Source organism: Lissotriton vulgaris, chromosome 5, assembly GCF_964263255.1.
Source record: "Lissotriton vulgaris chromosome 5, aLisVul1.2, whole genome shotgun sequence".
Classification (NCBI taxonomy): Eukaryota; Metazoa; Chordata; class Amphibia; order Caudata; family Salamandridae; genus Lissotriton; species Lissotriton vulgaris.
The window spans coordinates 1,337,821,834-1,337,840,019 of NC_141693.1; the positions used below are offsets into that span (position 1 = coordinate 1,337,821,834).

The 18,186-nt window shown below is 44.4% G+C and overlaps 1 protein-coding gene across 1 annotated transcript in view; it reads right to left on the bottom strand.

Moving 5' to 3' along the window:
- Window positions 1-5,503: 5,503 nt before the first annotated feature.
- Window positions 5,504-18,186, bottom strand: part of LOC147712569 (FYVE, RhoGEF and PH domain-containing protein 2-like) — a 497,527-nt gene continuing 484,844 nt past the window's right edge. Inside the window, exon 16 of the mRNA XM_086923272.1 lies at window positions 5,504-6,237. Within this exon, the coding sequence (XP_086779398.1) occupies window positions 6,010-6,237 (228 nt within the window). The 3' untranslated portion in view covers window positions 5,504-6,009. The remainder of the gene's footprint in view (window positions 6,238-18,186) is intronic.

The window sequence follows — 18,186 nt, forward strand, 5'->3', positions numbered from 1 at the left end:
AACCCCCTAGCCCTCAGACATGGACTGATCACTTTTTTATTCCTTTTAATATTGTATGGAACTTGAAATCCATCGCCAACTCTATGATGCGCATAAACAAGCCCAAAATCAAACCTATCCCTAATTGGAAATTACTAGCCAGTAGACATGATGTGATTGATAAGTTAAAAGACAGTATACCAGCTTTAACCGACCTCACTTCGGCCGACAATCAGACTTTCTGTGACTGGATCGCAAGAGCGGGAACCCTGTTAAGCTCATCTAGAAACAACAACTCTAAAACCATCAAGACCAAAAAGAGTGCCCCTTGGTTCTCAATGACCCTGAAACTCGAGCTAGGCGAGGTCAGAGTACTGAAACGGAGGTGGCGTCGAAACTATGATGCCACCGCCCGTAACATCTATAGGGCAGCGAGACGGAAGTATCACGCAGGAATAAAATCCGCAAAAAAACCCATTATCTACAGGCCTTATCCATGGCAGGCCAGGATCAAAAAGCAATCTTCAGGATTGTCAAGGATTTTATGAATCCATCAGCTCTATCGCAAGAGATTCCTCCATCTCAAGATCTCTGCAATGCGATATCTGACTATTTTGATAATAAGATCCTTACCATCGTGAAGACTTTTCCATCAGGAGCAACCGCGTCTATGGCTGCTGAACAGATAGTGGAGATGAAGACCTCTCCCCGCCTCGAGGAATTTGCCCCAATATCTCTTGAAGAAACCTCCAAAACTATTTTGGCTAGCAAATCGGGATCCCCTTTTGACCCCTGTCCCCCTCCAGTGTTACATACTTTAGTAGAGATGGTTAATCCTATAATCAACAGGATTATCAACTCCTCTCTAACTACGGCAGACATTCCCAATGATTGGAAGTTTGCAGCTGTCAAGCCCCTCCAAAAAAAGGCACATGCTGATCCCACTACCCTTTCCAACCTGCGCCCTATTTCCTTGCTACCTGTCCTGTTTAAACTGACTGAAAAGTTTGTCAATAGTCAAATGACTAACTTTTTGGAGAAGAACAACATTCTCCATCCTAATCAGTCAGGATTCCGGTCAGAACATTCTACCGAGACGGCCCTGCTTTTTACCGCAGGGACCTTACGGGCGGCGATGGATCAAGGAAAGAAGGCTGTCCTTATCCTACTTGACCTGTCGGCAGCCTTCGATACGGTCTCACATAACATCTTAGTGGACCGGTTGGCTGCCGCAGGGGTAGGAGGACAGGTCTTGGCATGGCTTAGGAATTTCCTTAGCAATAGACGCCAAGTCACAGTGCTGGGCCAATATCAGTCCGAGGCTAAAGTCGTCAGCTCAGGGGTCCCTCAGGGCTCAAGCTTGAGTCCTGTACTTTTGAACTTGTACATGGTACCCCTAGTGAAACTGATCGCGTCATTCCAGATCAGTTCTATCTCATACGCTGACGACACCCAACTCATACTGGTGCTGGACAGGGAATGGCCAGGTGCCGAGGAAGAGCTCAAGGAATGTCTAGCAGCAACTTTTAAATGGATGACCAACAACCGTTTAAAATGTAACGCCGGAAAACAGAAATTCTACCAGTCGGGAGTCATAATTTGTTTTCCCCAAAAATGTGCTGGCCAGCGGAGGCAGAAGCTCCTCCCAACACAATTACATCTGCCCGCAATTTGGGCATCAAATTTGATGATCAATTATCTTTTAAACCCCAAGCTGTGGCAGTAGCCGGGACGTGCTTTTAGATCATAAAAGCACTGAGGAAGTTTTTTGATCTACTTCCGCTATCGGCGAGGAAAACAGTCGCAGTGGCCTTAATAAGTTCTAGGTTGGATTATTGTAACGGATTATATGCTGGAGCCAATAAAACCGTTCTCCACAGGTTACAAATGGTCCAAAATGCGGCGGCCCGCCTCGTACTGCGTTGGCCTCGTAGGTCTTCAGCCTCAGCAGCACTTAACAGTCTTCATTGGCTGCCAATAGGTAAAAGAATTTTGTTTAAAATTCTTTTAATTACCTTTAGGGCATTTCACCAATGAGGCCCAAAATACATATGCAATGGGTTCAAAAGATATCACCCGACGTGCTGTCTGAGGTCCCCCCTTTTTACGTTCATTTTCCCAAGAAACTTCTTTCAGGAAGGCATTAAAAAATTGGATCTTTTCTTTGCCCAATGCCACGTGCAGGACTCTGGTGTAATTGTGGTGTAGTATGCAGGACATCCTTTCTTTCCCTCCAACTCCTCCATCTGGGATGGGTGAGCGCCAAGATACTCCTTGGAGTGAAAGTTGCGCGATAGAAATGTCTTTTACATTACATTACATAATTCTAGAACTTTTTTAAATATAATTTGTCTTCCGTCTAAGAGATCCTCTCCTGTTGCAGCCATCTCCTTAGATGTGGGGAAGGCTTTTGATCGCATTCACTGACTTTTTATGATACGCATACTTAAGTGGCATGGTTTTGGTCTTGTTATTCTATCTTTTACAAATTTGTTATATTCCTCTCCTACCACTTCAGTTTTTGTTAATGGACTTCAATCTTCCTATTTTACTCTCCAGCGAGGCACTCATCAAGGCTGTCCTCTTTCACCTTTCCTCTTTATTTTATCTCTTGAACCCTTTCTTCATTCTTTACGTAATTTTTTGGCATTTAGAGGTTTTACACATAAGTCAATTGAGATCAAGTTCACTGCATATGTGGATAGTATTCTATTATATCTCTCTGATCCTTTTATCTCCTTGCCCGCTTTCTCAGATCTTTTATCTTCATATGCAGCCTTGTCCGGATATAAATTAAGGGCCATATGTATCAACAACCTGATTCGCGATTCTCAAATAGCGTTTTTTTAGAAATCGCTATTTGAGAATCGCAAATAGGGATGTATGTACAAAATCGAAATTTTTTAGCGATTTCTTAGTATTCCTAAATTGCGATTTGCTAATTGCGAATCGCAATTAAGGAATACTTTCCCATTCATTTCTTTGGGCCAGGAGGCCCATAGGAATGAATGGGAAGTTATTCTTAATTTGCGATTCGCAATTTGAGAATCGCAAATTGAGAATAATTTCAAGGGTGCAGGGGTGTCCAAAGGACACCCTGTTGCACCCCTGAAATTAGCATGGGTGCACATGTGGTGCACATACATGCCCAAAGGGCATGTATGTGCTTCAAATTGCACTTTGAAAAATGCAAAAAATTGCATTTTTCAAGGAATTCGCAAATTACCACCAACTTGAAGTTGGTGGTAATTTGCGATTCCTTAAGGCCAATTTGCATTTTTTTTAAAGCTTGTTACATTGCATTTAGGGATCGCAAAATTTGCGATTCATTAAATGCATTTGCAAAATAAGGAATCACAAATTTAGCGATTCCTTATTTTGCACGCAGATTTCTTTCATACATACCATTTAGCACTAATGCGTTCGCAAACGCTGAAATTCTGTGAATTTCGGCGTTTGCGAACGCATTAGTGCTTGATACATATGGCCCTAAATGCTTCCAATTCCAAAGTATTGCAATTAAATAAATATTGTTTGAAAAGTATGTTTGAAGGAACAGATTTCAAATGGAACACCAATTACATTAAACAATTGGGGGGAAAAAACATGCTTCTTCAATCGCTAAAATGGTACATCTTAACTTGGAGGCTGTTATCTTAAGGATATCCGGTATGGCAGAAAAATTATCCCCTTAGTTTTGTCTTGGTGAGGCAGGTTGGATACATCTAAAATGATGATGCTTCCTGTTGTTAATTTTATCCTGTCCATGCTACCAGTGAGGCTCCCCGTAATGTTTTTTTTAACTCTTAATTGTTTTTTGAGTACATTTCTTTGGAACGGCTGGAAAGCTCGCATCTCTATATCTTCCTTGTCTGCTCCTAAGGATAGGGGAGGTGTCAACTTTCCCACATTTCGTCAATACTACTTCTCCTTTTTAATAAGTCAGTTTTTACCTTATCTGTCTACTTTGGATGAATCATCTGCGCAGCTATGTTAAAAATTGGAGGAATCTGTGGTTCATCCGTTTCCCTTTTCTTCCTTAGCCAATTTCATGCATTCCTTTCCTTCATTTAAATCCCCAACCATTTCACAATTCATATTGACCTTCAACTCTATCCTTAAATAATCACTTTTGTCTTTGCCTTTGCAACTATTTCTAGATTCTCCTATATGGCATGATAAATATATTCAACTTTCCAATCGTACCCTTTTTTGGAAAGCCTGGGCGGTTAAAGGGATCATCCAGGTTAAACACTTATTAAAGGATATGCAGTTTCTTTCCTCTCAGGAAGTGCAATCTAAATTCAACTTGCCTGTCACTTCTCCCCTTAAATCGGATGCTTTAAGATTGCTCCTAACCCAACAGCTTTCCCTTCTGTCTATAGCATTGTCCTCTTCTTCCGACCCCCCCATTTGACACATTATCTACTTCCCTCTCCGTTCGAGCCTCCCATATATATATAAGTAGCTCCATTTCTCTCTACCCACTCGTCCGAAGAGTAAAAACTGAAATTTTATGGGAATCTGATTTGCAGCGCACTCTCCCTATAGATACATAGAACTCGATTTGGTCACAAATTCATCATACTTCATGCAATGCTAGCACCACTCAAACACTATATCATTTCTATCAACGGTTGTTTCTAATCCCAGTATCTATCTCTAAATTCAGTTCTGACCTATCCCCCAACACCCCATGCACGTATTTACACTCTTTTTTCCTTTGCCCTAACATTTCTCTTTTCTGGACCGCGGTGTGTAAATTAATTTGCTCCTCTAACTTTCCTTTTGATATATATTCAATATTTCTTGGTAGTAATTCCATGCACTGATTCGGTGCTCGTAGCATGGGCACTTTTGTAAATCTGTTACTTGCCATTGCATTTCAGGTTATCACTTCCAACTGGAAGGATGCTTCTAAAGTCAATGTTTCCATGTGGTGGTATCTTCTATATTCCCATCACAGGCTTGACAGGGCATCTCCACTCATCTCTCAGCAACTCCTTCAAAAAGAAGCCTTCTGGTCTCCCCTTACCAATTACTTATCCTCTTCTGCATTTCATAACAAAGACACTGCCTTTGTTTTTCAACCGCCATGAGCATGGTGTTAAACTTCTTTCATAAAGTTCATATTTGATTGCTAATATTTTGACATTGGTGATTGTTCAATTTTCCCTATTGGATATTTCTATCTAATATAGTGGGTAAGAATGTCAACTTTCTATTTTTTGCTATTCTCCTTTCTTTCTTTCTCCTTGTATTTTTTCTTTATTTCTCCCTTCTTCTTACTAAACCTAAAATGCTAATTTGTTATGGTACATAACTATTTCAACTGTTTATAACTTTGAATCTATTTTTCTTTATCAAAGTTTGTTATCTTAAGTTTTATCCATTATTTTATCATACATGTTTTATGATACCTTTGGTACCTCTTTTGACCGGTGATACATTATTGTACCTTGTTCTTTATTTGATTCAATAAAGGTCATTAAACTTAAAAAAATAATAATGATACATTTGAATTACAAAGCACTTTTGTACACTGCAAATGCTGACTTTGAATTTATTACGTATGTTGCAAGGGCCTTGCAAAGCCTTTTGTTCATTAGCCCCCTGATTGAATTACATTCCAAGGCTACTTAAATGAAGAGACCAATCACCGGTGCTAATTGCATTCTTTTGAGGACAACATGTGAACTTTGCAATAGGCAAAATTCTGCTTATTATTCAGTTTTCTGTACACAGGTGACCATTCCATGAATGCAGAAATGAACATGTAATTGATACAAAGCCAGTAACGGGATAAACAGGTTCAACGAGCCGTAGCAGACAGATGTAGGCTGCGGGTGAAGTGCTTCACAAGAAGGCCAGACTTTAAGGAGCCGTCAGGAGAAGGAGGCCAGTGGTATTCCGGGTTGCTCCTGAGACGGGAGGAAGTATTTCCAAACACCATTTACGCAGAGGGTCCGTTTGTGTGCAAGCTTGAATCAGGTGCTGAGTTATGTTGTGGATTTCTCAGTGCCGCCGCTGCTAGTCCATCTCTTCCGGGGAATCATCATCATCTCCCGCCATGAAAATGTCCCCTGTCACCACACGAGTGAGTACCCGAAGCCAGCTCCGCTTCAGCTCCTCCGACTCGGCCAGGAAGGAGTAAAGCTGGCCGGACTGAGCCAGCTGGAAGAGGTGTCGCGAGTCTGCTGCCGGAACATCCTTCACCCTGTAGCCGAGCAGGGGCATCGATGTGTGCGCTTTCACATCCTGTGGAAGACAGAGAGGTCTGAGAGTCAACATGGATGACGAGGAGCTGGTACCGGAAGAAGTCTCGAGACGTCAAAAGGGGAGCAAAGAATAGAGGAAGAAAAAGAAGCAGTAACAGAGGAGAGCATGGTACCAGGAGGCAAAGATGGTGTCATGAAAAGAAGAACAAGCATTTGCAATGCAATAGGTCTCGCATTATGAAAGTTTGAGCTATTGGTCTTGTAAATGACAATTTTTTATTTATGTGGTGGTTTTGAAAATAGCTAAATTAATAGCTTTGTAATTTACAATGCCAATAGTTATAACTTTCGCAAATGTGACACCTATAGGATTTGTAATGCAACATGTATTGTATATACGTGACTTAGATGTATTGATATTACAAATAACAATGGCTTTTAATTTTTTTAAATAATTAATACTTAAATAAAAGTGATTGTAATTTATAATGGCAATAGCTTAAACTTTTGTAAATAACTTTTGTGAAGATAATGTTCAGTGTATTTTATTGTGATGAAAATCCAAGAACAGAAGTGAAATATTAACATCTTTTTGTGACATTTGTAATAAAGCTTGAAACATTGAGAGAACATATTTGAACCAGTTATTGAATGGTTGCAAAGATTGATGCTGTGATGGCGCAGAGTGATGCAGGGGTTGCGCTGAGTGATGCAGGGGTTGCGCTGAGTGATGCAGGGGTTGCGCTGAGTGATGCAGTGGTTGCGCTGAGTGATGCAGGGGTTGCGCTGAGTGATGCTGGGGTTGCGCTGAGTGATGCAGGGGTTCCGCTGAGTGATGTAGGGGTTGCGCTGAGTGATGCTGGGGTTGCGCTGAGTGATGCTGGGGTTACGCTGAGTGATGCAGGGGTTGCGCTGAGTGATGCAGGAGTTGCGCTGAGTGATGCAGGGGTTGCGCTGAGTGATGCAGGGGTTGCGCTGAGTGATGCAGGGGTTGCGCTGAGTGATGCTGGGGTTGCGCTGAATGATGCAGGGGTTGCGCTGAGTGATGCAGGGGTTGCACTGAGTGATGCTGGGGTTGCGCTGAGTGATGCAGGGGTTGCGCTGAGTGATGCAGGAGTTGTGCTGAGTGATGCAGGGGTTGCGCTGAGTGATGCAGGGGTTGCGCTGAGTGATGCAGGGGTTGCGCTGAGGGATGCTGGGGTTGCGCTTAGTGATGCTGGGGTTGCGCTGAGTGATGCAGGGGTTGCGCTGAGTGATACAGGGGTTGCGCTGAGTGATGCAGGGGCTCCGCTGAGTGATGCTAGGGTTGCGCTGAGTGATGCAGGGGTTGCGCTGATTGATGCAGGGGTTGCGCTGAGTTATGCAGGGGTTGCGCTGAGTGATGCAGGGGTTGCGCTGAGTGATGCAGAGGTTGCACTGAGTGATGCTGGGGTTGCGCTGAGTGATGCTGGGGTTGTGCTGGTTTGTTATTACCACGCCCAGATGCATGAATTACAAGTTATTTGTATCAACCGAACGCATTATGACTTCATTCACTCCCCATCCCCAGCTCCCCCCAGTCACCCGTCCTCCTTAATCTCCCCATCAGAGGCTGGCTGGGAAAACTATAATTCAACAGCATTGTCATGGAAACATCGCCGATTTGGCACATTGCACAATACAGAAAGAGTGCTGAATCCATTGTATTTCTCTGTCCATACATAGTGGTGCATTTGGCACAATGTAGACCAATATCGAAATCGTAGCGTTGTAGATTATGCACAATGCTGCAGCATTACTATGGAGCTTCCTTCGAAGTGTCACATGTGCTGACAGCAGTAGTTCATGCTGCTGGTAGGAGAACGACCCCGTAAGTGCATTCATACGACCCCTTAAGTGCATTCTTCCTATGGAAGCAATCTGTGCATTACATCACTTATAACACCATGACTATAGTAATGTTGTGCAGAATTTTCGTGGTGATGCAGCATCCACTGGCTTAACATAAGAGCCTTCCTTCCTGCTTCCCGCCCCTCAAATAATGTGTGGGCCCCCTGAGACTCGATAACATACAGTTGTTCTCAGCCTCTAGGTTGAATGGGGGTTCCTGGAGGGTTGGGATTGGGTCCCCCGGCACCACAGCAGTGGCGTGACAGGATACACAGGAGGTCTGCGGGAACAACCGACATGGGGAGAAGGTTGGGCAGACAGACAGCACGGAGGGTGGGGGGGACCATCAAGAGCGGGGCTGGAGTAGAGGGAAAGCAGAGACACGCACTCAATAAGAGTGCATGTCAAGAAGTGTAATGAAGAAAAAAACAAGGGAAAAACGAGTCTAACAGAGGGCAGAAGGGCAGAAAACGGCCGCGAAATGAAAATGAAATTAAAAGCGGCTGGGAAATGCAAGCGGCCGGGAAATGCGCATCATTCCTTTGTACTGTGAAGCAGGGGGCGGGGAGGCGGAAGGCTTTGAAGTGAAGTTCACGGCCGTGAAAGTGAAAGTAGGGATGTAAGGGATGTAATTAGGGGGGAGGAGAAATGAGGCAGAGCGAGCACTGCGCACGCTGGGGAAGTGACTGATGCCTGTGGGAGGGAGGCTGATGTCTTTGATGTGGACGCGCTTTCCGCTCGAGTAATCCACAGGCACTGTCCAAAATCTGCGATGGTTTCAGAGCTTGGATGGCCCACTATACTCTCGTCTATTTATTCCTTGCGGAATATAATTGACGAGACCTAAAAAGAGTGCAAAAACAGCAAGAGCAAGGGAGAAAGAGAAGAGAGATAAACTGAAGACGGCTGTAGATAACACTCCTGGAATTTGGATTTTTGGGTGTTAATGATTGACAGCTAAAAGGCTGCAACACCATTTCCCAAAAATCAAATGTATTCGATAATCAAATGTTTTAATTGAGAACGGGGCAGAGATTTTCTAACAGGTCGTACCTGAATTTTCTAAAAAGATATTTCAATACTGATAAGTTGGGAGTATGAAAGATAAAGGTTCTTTAGTGTAATTAAAGTGTCATTATGAACATTGTGATGAACAAATGTACAAGATTTAAGTGCCTTTTTTATCATTAACTGGAAAAAGTGTGGACATTGGGTACAGAATTTAACATGGACCCTTTAAAAGTTCTGTATGGGTCACATTTGAGCACAGCCAAGTTCCACAGGCTGGTTCCTGCTTGCCTTGTCTACGCTAGAGCGGATGTGGACAAGGTGGTAATTTCTTAGCCTACCCCTGAAATATCACCCTTTCTTGAAGGAGGTATTCGACCTTCATATAGTCGTTGTTCGAAATTAAGGTACTGGTGGAGGCGGGTGAAACTCTACTCAAGCAGCACCCACAATATCTGTCACTAGGAAGAAGCAAGTAAATCCGACATACACCTGTGCTCAACCCTTTGGAAGGTTGGAACAAAAACAATCAGGCTTAACTTAAAAGCAATGTGCACTTCAAACAGTAATAAAAAGAAAACACAGCACCAAAAAAATCTCATACCAATTAAAAAAAATAGAGTCATATGTAATACATTATTTGACACCAAAACAATAGAAATCCAATCAGTGGAACCAGGCATATGCAATTTTAAAGATTTCAGGTAAGTTAAGCATTTAAGAGCACAAAACGCCACTCGTAGTAATCTGGTCATGAGAGACCAGGTAAAAGTAACAAGTTCAGGCCGAGCAAGATGGAGCGCTGGCCAGATACAGTGACCAGGTTAGTCTCGCTGGAAGAGGTACCTTCGAAATTTAGCATGAAGAGTTCAGTTCGCAGTAAAAGGGGCTGCAGGGAGAGTCGCAGATGGTCATGGACATAGCGCAAAGAGCAGGCCACTCGTCTCAGTTGGTCATCGCTATATATGGTCACACTATATAAATAATTGGGAGTGCGGTTTCTCCTTTTAGGATTTACTGCCTGCAACTAGCGGAACGTGAAAATTCTTTTGAGACCGCCAGAATCATAATCGGCTTTGGTAGGTTTCTAATACTGAGAAATGTTGTAAGCTACCCCAGTTTGAGTTCAAATAAAATTAGGAGTTTTACCCACAGTAAGATACCCAACAACTCTGACAATTCAATGAACTGACTTAGGCTTATATATCTTTTAGGACACTTGGAAATCTGAGAAGTGTCTTCGCAACAAACCTCAAATGCAATAGTCGGTTTTGTTGTTTTTATCCCATTGAATATTGAGAAGAGATACCAAGAGATTCTCCAAGTATAGTCGTTTGACCTGTGTATTTCATGGTGGGTACCTAATGACTCTATGCCTATGTTATGAAGGAGGTAGGGTTACCCCCTTAACAATTTCAGCTCCTCTATAAGTATACATTTTCCTTGGTAGTAGAGAGCAACGTTTAAAACATGACAAATCAAAGTCAATGAGTAATAAAGAATAGAGCCCTATTAGCCTATTCGAGTGTGAAACAATTGTTTGAGTGAGTGTTATGAGTGTTTCTTTAAATGTTTTATGTGTTGGGTCATTATGCTACAGTGCCAGTAACTCAATAATATTTTTGTCATGAATGTTGTGAGACAAAGTCTACAATTTAAAACAAACCTTTTTATTAATGAAGTAACTATGTAGTTTGTTAAGCAGACAAATTGTTTTTTTATTATGTAACGAATTATATAATAAAAATGTATTTTTTAAATATATATATTTATATATAGATACAGAGTGTTGGAACATTTATAGCAAGCCTGAAGAAGGAGGTTGGACCAGTGTTAACCCTCCGAAACGCATCGCCTTTTTAGAAAATATGTTTCTTTACAATATATGTTCCTATAATATTGTATGTGCTGTATTATTCATGCAAATAATGATGTGATAATGTGTGGTTCTTGCTACAACTATCGATCCACTCAGTTTGTGATTTTGTTTTCTCACTATTTTTAATGTGTATAGTCTTTTTTTTTAACTGACTTAAATGTTTTTATATGAACTAGTTTAATAAAACTTTTTTTATGGAAAATATTGTTAAAATCATACTTATCCTCTGACTTTCTGGCAACTGAATACTTTGACCCAGTGTATGTTGAACATTACTAGTGTGTGACAGTGCTGAACATGGCCGCTGTGTAGGAGCTACCCTGAGCAGCTCCCGGTTCGGGGATTACTAAATTGGTGCTATCCCCTTCTAATCCCGCTTACCGGCCCTCACCCCACCTGAGTTCTGGACCTGAATGAGATCTGCTACCGAATCTGTCAGTGGAAGCGGAATCGGACTGTAATCTTACCTGCCGGTTTTCGGTCACTGCAGTTGCCCGGATCCCAACACTGCTCATCTCATCTCCCACTCCCAGCTCGTGTGGCAGCTCGGGATAGAGCTGCTCCGTAGCGCAGCCCTTTGTTTCTGCCACTGTTGATTCTTCGGCGACTCGCGCCTTGCCTTTGAGACGTTATTTCTCCTGGTGCCCGAGGATGACCCTCTAGCCAGGCGCACAGTCTCTTCCCGATGCCGAGGTGAGCCGAGGCAAGCTCCCGCCTACAGCCGCTGATCCCCATCTCTGGAGTCCTGGCCGTCGCACGGCGCCCGCACCGGGACTCCGTGTCCTCATCTCTCGTGCAACTTCATCTGATTGCTGCTGAGGGGCTGTCGTGGCTGGTCCCATTTGCTTCCGACCCGTGCTGAGGCTGCGGGTGCTACCTCACCTCGGACCTCTTCTGAGCCCTGCTACCCGACGGTGGGCACCGATGCTCTGACTGCCGGCGCTGATCTCCCGTTGCTGCCTGTTTCGGTCCTACCTGGAGCCTGGATTGCCGGTGCCTTGCAACCCCTGGCACCGTGACCCCGCATTTTGTCTTCCCTGCAGGCTTCTGCCATCTGCGACGATCCCCGCCCGGTGGCCCAGCTTCCTTCTACTTACACGACCCGGATTTGTTTTTTGATCCCCTCCGCCTAAGGTTGATCAGACGCGCCAGGTATTTGTTTTGTTTGTGCTGAATGTTATCCATTTAGAAGATCGGGGGCTGAGGTCTCTCACACCCAAAATGGCGGCGCCCTAAACAATACGAGGCACTTCTCACAGTCCCTCATACTAGAACAAGAATAAAAACAAGTCGTTTTTTCAAGCGCTTTGGCTTGAATTTCATTGCAGCCATGGAGAGTGTGTTGTTTAGCTGGGTATACTCACAGCTCTTTTTATTGAACTTGTTGCCGAGCAATGCCTGACTCCAAAATGGCGACAGTCTAAGACATTTTTGGTCGCCTTACAGTGCCTGACTTTAAAATGGCGGAGCTACCAAATCCTATCATCTGCACCTTGATTATCCTCTCCTGATATGTTGAGTGACTACCCTGATTTATTGTTGAGAGTGACATTCTAGACTTATTACTGCTCACTTTAAAACCTGGTTTCCTACACTATCCTCACTGAAGACGTGCCTGACTTTAAACCGGCGTGCTATAAAACCTTATGGATTATATCTTGATTATCCTCTCTTGATATATAGTGGCACTCCAGACTTATCGCTGCTCACTTGGCTCATTGAAGACACCTATACCAGTTGTGTAGCTGAAACGCTGATGCTTGCCCCTTCAAGCACCACTTTCTTAACGACTATGGCCATTAAAACTATTGCACACTGATCCGCCTTCTTACGAGTGTGCCCACCCCAAACCAACTTGATAGATCCGGGTCTGACTGCCTCTGGGTCAAACGCCTACACCCTGGTCTAGCCCTCAAATCTCTCAAAAACCGCCACAAAAGCCTTCAAATACCTCACCCTCAAAACCATCCCAAGGCTCTGATCTCCGACCTACGTTTCAGTGCGGATAAAGGCACCATCATCAATTACCTCATTTTCTACTCCAAAAGAATTCCCGCCTGGCGCAATACCCTCTCTCTATTCCTCAATGTTCGCTTCTCCAGGAACATTCCTTATGGCACGAAGCTCTCAATAGGGCCCTCGGCATCACTACAAGTTAACCTAACCATCACCCTCTCCAAAAGCGGCATTGTATTGATCCAAGCCTCAGCAAAAAACCTCGACAAATTTACAGATCTTTTTGCCACTCTCCGAAAACATGTGCATGACACTGGAACGCCGACCAACATCCGGCCTGATGGTAACCCGCCTCCCTGCCCAATATAGAGCACACTTATCCCCTCACTACTCCTATCAACCCCCCTATCACCAGGGACCAGAGACCCTTGATTTCCCCCTCCACGCTCTTCCCTCGGAACCCACTGTTTCCCTCACAGCACACCTCAGCCCCTTCAATCTTTCTGCAACCCCCCGGTCGAAATAAACCCTGGACCCTCGGTCCCCTCCCCCCATGCTTCCCATTCGGACTTTAAGACCACCACATCCTCAGTGATCCTTGCTGTTACAGGTCAACCAGCCCTGCCAACACTCTATCCACCCCTTCTATGACTCCTAACACTGTCCACCCTTGTCCTCCTAACCCCTCCTCCTTAGTGACGTCCTCTACAGCAGGTCAAGCCAGCCCGGCTAGCACTCACACCCCCTTCCATGACTCCTAGCACAGTCCACCCTACCACCAATCCACCATAACTCCCAGCACAATCCACTTACCCCCCCTCCACATATATCCGCTCTCTGCACTCCAGAGCCTCCAAAATAATTCAGAGCTTCCACTCCTCTATCCTCGACCTAACAAACCTCCTCAACCTCGCTGAATTATCCTTCGCAATCCTCATGCCTCAGCTGTCTCCCCTGCCCATCCCAGAACTTCACAAACGCCCGCTACCAACAGCCTTAAGGCATCTTCGCCCTTGCAAGCACACTAGCTGTCTATCTGAGGAGGAAATCCTTGACCTCGCCTGCTCCTACAACTTTTGCCCTGTCACCACTGATTCCTCAGACCTCACTGAAAAGGAAATCTAGGATATTCTCAAAGACCTCAATCCAGCCCCGATCCCTCCCTGCCCACCAGACGTGAGTGCCGCACACCCCATCTGCACGGTCGCTATCGACCCACACAGACTGGTCCCCCTCTGCAATAGAAGGGCGATCAGAAGCAATCTTGCACCTGTACCCCTGACTGCCCCGACTCCCACTACTACCTCCCTCCCTGGTCTGACGGGTCTCTTAATCAACTGCCGGTTGGCAGTAAAGCATGCTGCCGATGTCGCTGCTCTCATTCTGAACAATAACACCGACCTAGCCATCCTAACTGAATCATGGCTTAATGATGCAAAAAAGGTGGCGGAATTGCTTGCATCTATCGCTCTAACCTCCTTGTCTCAGAGCTTTTAACGGATACTACTGATTCCTGCGAATATCTAGCCCTCTCAGTCTGGAGCAACACCACCCACCTTTGCAACCTGCACACTTTTTACCACCCCCCAGGCAATAACAATCAATTCACTGATTACCTTATGGAAATTATCACGGCTAAGAACTCCCCCAACACCAAAGACATCTTCCTCGGTGACTTCAACCTGCACTGGAACGACCTTAAGGTTCCTCATGTCAACGCCATTAAAGACCTCATGACCGATCTAGCCCTGACCAAGCTTGCCCACTCCCAACCCACTCGAAAGGGGCTACTCTAGACTGGATCATCTCTAATGAGAAAACCGTCAAGCTCATATCCACCGACCCCTGCGACTGGTCAGACCAACATGCCATCGCCTTTCTTCTACCCTGCACCCTCAAAACATGGGCTCCTCAACCAGTGCTCCCAAAATGCTGGGTCAGAGACACCAAAAGCCTAGACCTAATTGAACTGGATACCGTTGCAAATCCGACCCCCCCCCCCCCCCCACATCACCTCAGTCAGTGACCTCAACGATCACTACACTGTTTTGATGTTGAACATTTTGGATGACCTAGCCCCTCTTAAACTAAAAAGGACTCAAGTTAAAGATAGAAACCCATGGTTCACTGGTTCCCTCAACGACGAGAGAAGATCCCTCCGACAAGTCGAAAGAATCTGGAGACAGCACCCATCGGCAGATCACCTGAAACTTCTTCGCCAGGCCAGAAATGCTTACAGCAAAAACATCCTCAATTCAAAAAAGAGTTTTTCAGAGCGGAACTAGGAAATACCCAGAACAGGCCTCGCAAACTCTTTGAGATGATCAAACTCCAATCGAACAAACTGTCCAAAACAGCGAAAGAAAACCCCAAGTCTCTCATCTCCTCCGAAGATTTCTCCTTGTTTTTCGCAAGCAAAATCAAAACATTAGGTACCGAACTCAAAGCTGCCTCACTCCCCCCACCTAACATTGACCATCCGCCTCCTCCATCACTGCTACCGACACTGACCTCACCCAAGAATCTAGCGCACTGGTCCGAATTCTCACCATACGATGAAGACTCCGTCGCAAATATCCTTTCCTCCTTAAACCCGAACAACCATTTCAACGACCCGCTCCCCTCGAACTGTCTTGTGACTGTTGCCAAATCCATTATTCCTTGCTGGACTGCGATAATCAATGCCTCTCTCCGGCAGGGATCAATTCCGACCTCACTGAAAGCAGGCCAAGTCCTCTGCATTCTGAAAAAGCCATCGCTGGACCCAGCCTCCCCAGATAACTTTAGACCAATCTCCAACATTCTCCTCTTGGCGAAAGTGCTGGAAAAGTTTGTTCATATACAGCTAAGTCACCACATCAGCAACTTCCATCTACTCGATGACTGCCAATCCGGCTTCCGACCGGGACATAGCACTGAAATCCCCATGCTCCACATTGTCGATGATGCTCTTCAAGCCCTTGACCAAGACAAAACGTGTCTCCTAATCCTCCTTGATCTATCCTCGTCCTTCTATACTGTCAACCACAAGATGCCACCCGAACGCCTCAAACTTAGGATGGATTTAGATGGCACAGTACTCGATTGGTTTAATTCTTACCTCCAAAACCGATCTCAAAGATTCCTAATCAATGGCGAACTTTCCACCCCCTCCCTGGTCACGGTGGGAGTCCCTCAAGGATCAACGTTGTCCCCCACCCTTTTTAATCTCTATTTAGAACCCCTTGCCGAAGTCCTTCGCACTGCAAATACCTCCTTCCATATGTACGCTATGATACTCAGATCTACATAAAAATCTCATCTCTTGCGGAGATCCTCACCCTGAATGAGGCCCTGAAGCTGACCGTCCGATGGCTCACCTCAAACCAACTCAAACTCAATGCTAATAAAACTGAGTTCCTTCTAATCTCCCCGCCCAAGAGCAACCCTGAGATACAGACTTGGATCAAAGCTATCACAGCCTTAAATTGTCCCCCGACCATTGTGGACTCGGCCAAATCACTGGGAATCACCTTGGATTACAACCTAAACATGTGAAACCACATCAACTCAATGGCCAAATCTGCCAGATTCCAACTGAGCTACCTATGGAAACTGAAACCCTTTCTAGCTGCTCCCGACCTAAAACTTGCAGTCCAATCATTAGTTATCTCTCGGCTGGAATATGGTTGCTCCACCCTCTCCGGTTTACCCAAGGTCTCTCTGGCACCCTTAAAAGCCTGCCTCAATGCAGCCGCCAGACTACTTACCGGCTCTAGAAAATTTGATCACATCACCCCACACCTGAAAGCATTGAACTGGCTTCCCCTCGAGGCTAGGATTCACCTCAAGCTGGCATGCATCACTCACAAGGCCTTACACTCCAACTCCCCGGCGTATCTAGCACGGAAGCTTGCGATATCCGGAGGAAGCAGAAACTCACGATCGGCAAATACCTTCCTACTCCGGCCTGCAGGTTTTAAGAAGAAAAAAAACCTACAATCTGGCTTTCACCGGGACTGCTCCAAGAATATGGAACTCCTTCCCGCCTGACATCAGAAGTATCCACTCCCTGGCACGCTTCAAAAAAGAGGCTAAATCCTTCCTCATGGGTAAATTCCTTGGCTAACCCGCTCCACAGCCACCGAGAGACTTAGTACCTGTGTGATATCCTGTCTATTGTATGATCCTTGACTCTGTAAAGTACACTGTGGTATAGTTTTCTTTTCTTTTTCAGTCTCTTTATGTAAAGCACCCCTGCAATATCCCCCCTATTGTATGACCATCTATTCTGTAAAATTTTCCTATGTACAGCTTTCACCGCCTCCCTCCTTTGTACATTCCCCTTTGACACCCTGCCTACCATATGACCCTTGATTCTGTATAGCCCTCTGATGTATTGCTCTCATGTGATAACCGTCTTTTCTGTATTACTCTATGAACCTGTAAAGCGCTCTGATACCCTCACGGGTCAAGTTTGCGCTGCATAAAACATTAAAATAAAATAAATAAATAAAATACCTTGAGGTATTTAGTGTGAAAGTTGAATGCTATTAGAATATCCCTAAGGGAACTTTCTTTAGACTTAAATGTCTGCGAGGAATAAACAATGTCCAACTGTCAACAACACCCAGTATTGTGAACCAAGAATAGACTGCAGACACCAAATAGTTATGGCAGGAAAATGGTAACTTTCTAAAAGTAGCATTTTCAAAATTGTAATTTAAATTCCAACTTTACCATTAAAGAGGATTTTTAATTACAATTTCTCAGACGAAAAAAAACATGACATTCCTATCTGCTCCTTACTGAAAGTTATCCTTTATAAGATAGAATACATTAACCCTATTGGAAAAGTAGGCCTTACAGTAGTGAATAACTCACTTAAGAGTTTTTCACTACCAGGAAATGTAATAGTTAAAAGTACATGTCCAATTTTTTAAGTCCACTGCACCCTGCCCTAAAAGTTTTTTAGGGCCTGCCCTAGGGGCGATTTATATGCATTAAAAAGGAAGGGTTGGGCCTAACAAAAGTTTTATTTTGCCAGGTCGAAATGGCAGTTTAAAACTACTCACACAGGGTGCAATTATTTTAACAACAAAATCCTGTCGGTAATCAATTGCATACATAACCAAAATGAATTAAATGTCAAACGGAGAACTGATCAACAACAACACAAGAAAAAAAAATACAACCAGGGAGAATAAATTACTCGCAAAAATTGCATGTATTTTTTGAATATTTTACCACGAATACACAAGGATAGCTATGCACAGTATAGGTGCCCGTGCGGAGTGA